The following is a 9261-nucleotide window of genomic DNA, read 5'->3' as shown; positions in this document are numbered from 1 at the left end:
ACCTGCTGAACCTTGGTTTATTCCTCTGTTTTGCTACAAAAACTAGAGGGACTTGTGATTTCATAGTTCCTCTTTGAAGTAGGAAACATTGCTTTCCAAAGGTGGGAGGAGGGTGGTTATTGTTTTTCTGTCACAAGAAATGAGGGTCGCTGAGTAGTTTCCCTTCATAGTGAAGGAACATATTTGTACATTGCAGCAAATCTGTTGCTTTTATCGGTGGCTCCTGGCTAAAGAGAGGACCAAGTTCTGCAGTGATTTAGAGAGCCAAACGCCCTTCGGTTTCCATCACACTTTTCTTGGCAAGGCTCTTCTGCCTGTGGCTGTCAGTGGAAATCTTTCTATAACTGCCTGGGTCACTGGTTCAAGTGCTCCATTGTCTCTAGATAATCTATTGACCCTCCTAAAGAAGGAGCACTTTGAAGAATGTATTTTGTATCATAAAGAGAGTATTGAGCCTTTATCTTTTGAGTGAAAGATGCTATTAAGAAATGCTGATTCTTCTGAAGTTCCTATGCTATTTTTAGTACCTCTTCTTACAGAAAATTATGATGGTAACAGATAGCTCTAGGGAAAATTCTCTTGATGTCAGTATGTGCTGCTCTCAGTTGAGGGATGATTGATGCCTTTTGTAAAGGAAATACCTGTGATATATCTTAAGGAAAGAGAGGAGGAGGGGAGGCAATAAGTACTTTATAATCATACACTGAACGCGCTAAGGAGCTTAAAAAGCTTTTATAAAGTTGTGATGTATTCATCCTGTGTGATGTTCAGCTTTGGTGTCTTCGCTGTACAATACAATAAAAATACAATGACAAAATTGCTTTCTTTACTGCAGTGAAATCTGCCTGTATATGGCTAAAAATATACATATCTTGATAGCAAACAGAGACTGAAAAAGCATTTCCTCCCCTAAATTATTTCCTCATACTCTTCTCTTCTTCAAACACTTATTCTCTTTCTCTGACATCCACCTAAGAGTCTAAAACATGGCATGAATCGGGTCGAAACTGCCACACTCCACCAGGCTTTTGAGTTTTTTTTCTGTCTAGCCTGTTGTAGAGCTGGTCTCTCTGCCAAGTATCTTTTAAACGATCCTCCCTTGATTTTTTTCACCCCACCTCGACTCCAGCATATCCTCTTACACCGATTTACGACAGCCTGCCCACCTCGCTTGCCCCAGCGGGGTGACCCGGACTAAGCAGCCTGGGCTTCCCGCGCGCTGCGGAGAGGCACCGCAGCGCCGTGCGCAGCCGCAGCTCGAGCCCCGTGAGACTCTTCTGCAGCTCTCCCTGCACATCCCACACCATTCCTGAGCCACATCCTCTCCTGAGGATCAAGTCAGCTGCGCTCCGGGGATGCGAGGAAGATGAGCACCTGTTGCAAAGGATGTGCTTGTCCTTCTCCCACACAGCTACACAGAGAGGGAACGGATGAGCTGACCAAGCAAAAAGGGATTCAGAAGGCATTTGGGGAAGGAGGAAAAAAACGCACGAGAAGGGGATCCTAAAGCCATCCTCGAGCGCTTTAAATACAGTCTCTCCAAAACACAGCACTTTCCCCAATAACATTCACTCACTTTTCCTTAGAAGAGTTCTCATTCATTGCTCAGTGGGGCCTATTCACCTTTTATTTGCCCTTCTCCTTAAAGTAAAATAAATCTGCACAAATAATCAGTTCACAAAACTATTTTCTATCCACAATAACACACTGATTTGGATATATGACAGAGAATCCTCTCTTTCTTCCAGAGGTACAGTAACAGCATGAAACACCATTGGTCAACAATTTCAACTCTCCTCAGGTTCCCTGGGAGAGATGCCCTTGAAAAATTTCGTTTCTAGCATATGCTTTTTTCCTTAATCATAAAGAATCCTAGAATACCTGATCCTGTCAAATGGCTGCTTAGTCAAGCACTAAGCAACCTCAGATCTGCTAAGCTGACAAGATCAAACTGCATTCAAACACTGCTAGCTGTACCTGGCCTGTCCTCGCTTGATTGGTGATGAAACCCTTCGTTACACGTATGGAAAGGACCAAAAAGCCAGCTAGCCAGGTCAAGAACATACTGCTCCACCTCATTACAGTTGCATGGATTGTTCTGGCTATTATTTTACCCCGAATGCATGAGCTGGTTGAGTGCTCTTCATCTGTCTGCCAATGCCATACGAGGTGGGGTTTTGGTACAGTTCTGCAATTCATCAGCTGATACCAATACTGCAGATAGATTTGTGCTTCCTAACGAACTACTAAGTAATTCAGAAAAGATATTCTTAGATTTTGTGGTTGCTTAGCGATCTTGAAAAAGTCACTTCACCTTGCTGTGCTCAGCTTGTCTTTGTCAATTAGTACGAGCTTCTGGATCCCAGCAAAATTCAAGCTGTTCATCCATGCCTGTGCATTTTTAAATCAAGCCTAATTAGGGCAGTTTGAACTCCCCCAAATTTCCTATCCACAGACTCAAAGCACACCGCAACCTGCCTGTGCACCACAGGGACTGGGAACACGGAGAAGTCTGCACAGGTATCTTCTGCAGCTCATGTGTTACCACCCAAGCAAACCACGTTGCGAGTGTCACAGTTGGCAGCACCACTGCAGTTCATGTAAAACTGACAGCAGAAATGGAAAAGAGAAAAGGAAACCAAAGAGGAGCTGCACAACCCAAAGACTGTTGGATTTGAAGCCAGTCCCTCTAGTTCCAGGCTAACACGGGAACAGGCTGTAGAAATGGCAACTGTGCAAAACCCATGAGAGATCACGCTCAGACTTCTCAGCCCAGAACTCCTGCCACCCATATTGGCATAAACCTGGAGAGGCATGGCTACCACAAGGTCCAATTCTCATTTACACCGAGACCATACTACGCTACTCTGGCTATAATGGGGAGTCGATCCCGCTCAGCTGTGAGTGTACATGAGATTCAGACCTACTGTTTGCAGATTGCTGTAAGGGAGAGAAACAGCCAGCACCTTCTTTCTGGGCAGGAGGAAGAAACCAAATCCCACCAGAAAGGCTCCAGAGAGTCAGACCCATGGCCAGTGCAAGCGCATCGTTTCTGGTTTTCGCCAGCCAACGACTTGCCCCTCTGGGCTTCAGTTTACCAGTTACTTGACAGCTAAAAGCCAGACCTCTGATTTCACCAGTCTTAGCACAGCAAAGGGGATGTTTACAATTTATTAATTATTATCACTTATCATAATTGAACGCGAAGCTTCTTATTGCTCCTCTGTCCCCTGGGGTGACTCTCCCCTGCTCCAACACATTCCCACCCTTAGGGAAGATGTTGTTTATTATGCTGATCCCACAGCCCAGGAATACTCTCCTGACAAAGCCCCTATTAACCTCAGAGTGTGGGCCTGAGTTTCTCAGAGTTTCCCACACTTTCTTCCCTATTTATGACATTCAAAGTGACCACAAAGGAAGCGTGCCTCACAACAGCCCACATTAGTGACGCTTTTTGGCTCTGCATTGTGATGACCAGCAATTCCTGTCCCGATAGACCATCTGGAGAGCTATTTTCCCAAGGAGCACATTGATCGATCAGTATTATGCGAGAGCCCTTTTAAAACTTGGGAACGTTATGCTCTTTGACACTAAATAGGTGTCTCCAGAGGCGTTGTCAGAAAGATTTTAAACCATTTAAGGAAGGCATAGAAAAAATCAAAATTGTAATTATTTCTTTAAAAACACCATCAATAGCATTTGTGAGACAGGCTGACACGAATGTAGGAAATGATCTAAAATAAAAATGGTCTAAAAGTGACATAGAAAGGAAAGCTTTAAGCCATCAAGTTGTGTGCTGTAGGTACAGTCCCAGACGTACAGCAGCACTGCTTTTTAAATCTGTGAAACACAGACAATGAAATTCTGGTTTTCTGTGCTCTTCTCTGATAGTCTGCCTTCCTCCGGACCTGTTGCTACGTTGCAACAGGTTCCCCTCCACGGAAAGCTGAGTATCAGATGGGCTAAGAAAGCTGCCGATTGGTATTACAAGTAGTAGCAGCTTTTGTGAAAACTGTGTGTAGCAAACCTCCACCTGGGCTGAAATCACCACCTACAAACCAGAGGCAGAAAGCTCCACGGTCCAGTACCAGTTTCCCGGGCTGGCAGTCCTCCAGCTGGTTTGATCTACGGACTAGAATGAACACAAGCCTATGGATGAGAGTCTTGGGGTTGGTTAGTTACCTTTCCTGCATCCTCTGTGGTTGTGTCCCAACTCAAAGCAATTTACGGCGCACAGGTTGCACACCGTAGCTCGGGGTGAAATGGTGAGCATCTACAGTTGGAGACAATGAACCTGGTGGTTCTTGCCTCAGGAGAAGCTAGGACTACTGCCCGACACGCAAGGTCTGTAAGTACAGACATGGACAATGGTTTGCAGATTTCTGTTTCCCCTTAACACTCTTTAGTATCTATACCAAGTGAGAGCAGAGACCTGTGCTTCCTAATCCCTGTTTTCACGTGTGATTTTGAAGGCTGCATCTTCAGGATGCAGCTCATGACTGTGATGTGATTTACAGAGGAAAAGCAAGCCTCTTTGTCCATCCGCAGAGCTGTCCTCTCTCAAGAGTGGGTCCAGACTTCACAACATCCTCCAACGAAGGGAATTATTGTGTCACATTATTTAGTCAGCTCCACGTTTGGCAATTTTGGGTATTTGTTTCTTTTAACCCTTCATTCCAAAACCAGGGAAAGCCCTGCTTCTGGGCCTCGGACAATCTTTCATTCTGGCTCCGCAGTGACAGTCGGAAAGAGGCACAAACTCCTCCCACAGTGACAAGGATTTGGATCACAAATGTGTGTCAGTGGGACAGACTACTGCACCAACAGCTGAATTTTAAAAGAGCCTAAATTGAGAAAACTAGTTATGGACTTTTAATAAAGAGCAACTGGCCTGCCTACTGCACAAGATTTTTTTTTTCCTTACCGAAATCCTTGCAGAAAGTGTGTACTGCACCCAGTTCCATAATGAACATATTCTAGGGACAGTCTTAGCCCAGACAATTTATTATTCTCAAGCATCAGTCAGGAAATATCGTTGCCGTTATTTTTCAGGCCTCAATAACCAAACCAAACAGGGCAGAGGGGAGGGAGATCCTTGTTTCTTTTTGTCCACCAACAGTATCCAGAGAGTAGGTGAAGCAGGCAAGGGGGGAACAGAAGATTTGCTCTCTTTTCAGCTGACAGAGAGCTGGGGAGAGAGGCTGGGAGTTTGTGAGCCCAGAGGGATGCTGTTCCGTGCGTGCACTGCAAGGCACCGTGCCCGCTTCACCACTCGCGTCAGATGGCGCGAGTCGGCAGCTCGGAGGGTTTCCCACATCGCCCACCGAGTGTTAAACTGCCAACAAAAGAAGCGTGCCTCTGCGGGGCCTGAGAAGAAAGCTAACGCCTGCTGCACCATCTGCCCAGCACTTAAAGGAAGGGATAATGCTTTAATCAGTGGGAGCTGGTTTAGCCCTTTGGAGACCAGGGGCATTGTGCTGGGGATAGGATGGCGTTATTTAAAACCACTCATTTCATATTTCCAGAACTGGAAATTGGGTCAGAGCTTCCCTCCCATCTCACAGTACCCGCTGCTGCTGCAAACATATTCCTTCCCATACGGTGCGTGGCAGGACCTGCTGTCCATTCCAGCTCATGTGACCCCGAGAGAGATGCACAAAGCCCTGTGCTTGACTTCAAGCTCCAATAATGGTATAAGTACACGCAGCCAGGCATTGCCCTGGCTGCAAGTAATAATGCTGATGACAAGCTGACAAAATAATTCAGGGAACTGATTTTGAATAGGACTCATATTCCCTGTTCAATTATAGGTTTTTGACAAGCGTCAACAATTAGCATTGTAACACTCTAAGTGATCCATCTAAATAAAAAACGTCTTTGGGCTGGAAAGGGAGGAGGGGAGAGCGGCTGAACTATGAAAATCACTGCCATGAGAAGCCAGGAAGTTAAAAGGGGCTTTGTAAGCTTCAGGTTAATAACCAGTTCCAGGATCATCCTTTGCAGGATCGTATCCTTTTATGCAACAACCCTGGGTGTGCCGGAACGTGTCACTATCTACGTACCCACAGGCACGGGGTTTGGCCCTGGCTGATTGAGAGGGATGCTGAGGGCACGTGAAACAGGCCGGCTGCAGTTGGCAGTGAAATGAAAGGTTTCCTTTCTGAATTTGAAAGGCAGACACAGGAGATAGGTAGGGTTTCCATGAATATTGTTGGAGTGAGAAAGAGGTATTCAAAATCTAACATCCCCAACCTGCTAGCCTACTAGCAACGATCTAGGTTTACTCCCTGTCCTAGCCTCTGGCCATGGAACATTCATTATGGAAAAAAATTATGCCTGTGCACAACTCCTCTTAAACTTGTACAGCTCCACAGCTGAAACAGACGTACCATAAAGCGTAACTGGGAATTTGTCAATACGAGGCCTCACATGCCTGACTGACAGATCTGAAAACGTGACTAGCTTTGTATCAGATTGTGCTTGGGGAGGGCAGTAGACCTGAACCGGCAAACCAGAATAGCCTGAGAAAAATATCTCCAAAAGGCAGCTTTAATCCTGGATCATATCTAGTCCTTTCCACTTCGTTCCTTGCAATACATGTGGCACATATACCAAAAAAAGCCCAAGACCGAACAGTCACAGGATATCCTAGCACCTGTATTTACGTTCTGCAAGTGGGATAATACAAGCAAAGTAATAGACAGGAACTGACTTTTCACTGCATCTCAGTTGACTGTAAAGGGAAAATGTATTTAGGTGCTTTACGAGGAGACACAGGACCAATGGAACAGTGAGGCATCGCAAAGTGGCATGAAATTAAATAGGACATGTTTGGGAAAGGCATCGTAATCATTACATGTCACGGGCTGCCAGAGGAAAGCCCAGATTACCCCAACAAAAGCGAGGAAGAGCTCCGAATATAACTTAGAGAGGGCCTAAAGTCTTTAAACAACAGAGAGGAAAATATTTCAAGCTAACTGCTTAGCACAAACTGTTTTAAGGGTTCTTCCCTCGATTTTAGTCTCTAGTTGCCCAGAAATTATCTGGTGCTGTATTCATCTAAGCACGGTTTAATGGCAATGAAAGGGTTTAGTCCCTCTAATTCTGCATCTTTTCCTTTTCAACCTCTCCTCTGGTCATGGGCACAGAGCATTATCTCTTCCTGGGATCAGTCTTCTGTGCTTAATTTCACCACAGCCTGGGAAAAGGCAGCACATTGAGATGTCGACGTTCCCAACATCAGGCAGAAGTTTGATTATAATGACGGCAAACGCTTTCCCACGTTCTTACCCCAGTGCCGTAATGCCAAGCCCTATTGTGTCACACACTCCCCAGTCCACCTGCTCCTTTGGGAGCAGGGTATTATCCCCAGGCAATTCACAGTCAATTTGCCATGCTGTAATAGATGCTTTCTCTATTGTCCCAGGGCGGGCATGGATTGGCTATCGACTGTGGGAAACCCAGAGTCGCTGCGGACCCAGGCATTTGTATGCAGCCACTGCGTATAAATAGAGGAACTCCGGCTGCCTTCTCCACCCGCTAACCAGCAAGCTCTGAGCTGAAACCAGTGCTTGGGATAATGGCACCCAGTGCTCTCTCCCTGGAAATCCTAACACCCAAAGAGAAGAACAGAGTAAGTATGTGCTGCCGCTGTGACTGTGAGGGCAAAGAGCTGAGAAGGGCCAAAGCCCTTTAGCAGCAGGTGATACAGAGACGGGCAGGATAAAGCCTCACTGCTAACTGTCCTCTTCCCGTTGTGTGTTACAGCTCAGGAAACCTATCGTAGAGAAACTGCGTCGCGATCGGATTAACAGCAGCATTGAGCAGCTGAAACTGCTGCTGGAGAAGGAGTTTCAGAGACACCAGCCCAACTCCAAGCTGGAGAAAGCCGACATCCTGGAGATGACCGTCAGCTACCTGAAATACAGCCGGGGTGAGTACAGCCCTCGATCGTGCTTGCTGCCCTTCCTTTAGGCAAAACTCCAGCTGGAGTCTCCCTGTGTAACGTGCCTCTCCTCTTCTGCCCTTACAGCTTTTGCAGCGTCTGCCAAAAGCCTACAGCGGGATTACTGTGACGGGTATGCCTGGTGCCTCAAAGAAGCCCTGCAATTCCTGTCCCTCCATTCAGCCAACACAGAAACCCGGATGAAGCTGATCTGCCATTTCCAGAGGTCACAAGCGGTGCCTAAGGACTCTGGTTCTTCTTCTGCACCCGCTTCCGCTCACCAGCCCCCTGCCAAACAAGCAGCACTGAAATCCTCCTGCAGCCTCTGGAGGCCTTGGTAGGCCAAGAGCACGCTTATGTATTTCCCGGACGTTTGCTTGTATTCCAGAGGAGATTGTGACTTGCTATACGAGTCCCCCGACTCCTCTCATGAGTAGGGAAGAACGTTTTCCTTTTGCAGAGCATTACTATGCTTGGATGTCTGCTTCCCTTCTTCCAGAAGGATTTAAATGATCCCACCACGTGGAGAGAAAGTTATTCTAAAAGAATGTGAGATGTAATCCTCCTGCTAGGATGACTGAGAGGAGATGTTCAGAGAAGAACACCGACTGTTCTTAACCTCAGTGAGGTTGTACGTGTACATCTCTTGAGAAAGCAGTAACTTGTAAGATGTTCAGGCTAGCATTTTCAAAAGTGTCTGTTCAGGAGGAGCCTTTTCCTCTGACCTGCCCCACTTGAGACTCCTAAGTGTCCCAAGCTATCCACATCTGTACTGCCCAGCTGCAGTTGCAGCCGTGGGGTCCCAGGGTGTCTCAAGCAGAGCAGCTGGTCTAACTGGACACATTTGAAAACCTAGCTTTCCTGTGGGTGCCATAATGGGTTCTATAATATTTGTAGACTGTACTGAGCATCCTCTGAAAATGGTTAAACCATGACTTAAACTACGTAGAGGAAATTCCTCAGGATGTCTTGCTCACAAAATCAGAGTACTGTTTGTGAGGTTCAGGATACGTACGCCTTTTATAAAGGCAAATGCTCATTTTTATATCCTTATAGGAAAGAAAGTTACAGCTGTGTTGTTGATTTTACAATAAATATTTATCTAAGCCTTTTGTGAAAGGCAGGTGTACAAATTATATTTACTTTTTGGTACCCTACCACCAGGGAGAATGTGAGTTCACCACTGTCCTTGGAGGATGCTATGACATGTTTGTGTGAGCTGCACCAATTGTGTAACCTGTGCCAGCAATTACCTTGAACTTCAGAAGCTGCAGAAACTTATGACGGTACAAAAATTAATAAAAGCCTAGTTAATA

At 46.0% G+C, this 9261-nt stretch overlaps 1 protein-coding gene across 1 annotated transcript; it reads left to right on the top strand.

Annotated features, from left to right (window-relative positions):
- Positions 1-7571: 7571 nt before the first annotated feature.
- On the top strand, positions 7572-9070 carry HES5 (hes family bHLH transcription factor 5). The gene is made up of 3 exons (XM_009990411.2): positions 7572-7633; positions 7768-7933; positions 8033-9070. Exons 1-3 carry the CDS (start codon positions 7580-7582, stop codon positions 8284-8286), a joined length of 474 nt encoding a protein of 157 aa, XP_009988713.1. The 5' UTR covers positions 7572-7579; the 3' UTR covers positions 8287-9070.
- The last annotated feature ends 191 nt before the right edge of the window (positions 9071-9261 follow it).

This window comes from Tauraco erythrolophus, chromosome 23 (assembly GCF_009769465.1).
Source record: "Tauraco erythrolophus isolate bTauEry1 chromosome 23, bTauEry1.pri, whole genome shotgun sequence".
NCBI classification, from domain to species: domain Eukaryota; kingdom Metazoa; phylum Chordata; class Aves; order Musophagiformes; family Musophagidae; genus Tauraco; species Tauraco erythrolophus.
The sequence above is the reverse complement of the archived record's forward strand: the minus strand, read 5'-3'. Positions and strand labels throughout refer to the sequence as shown.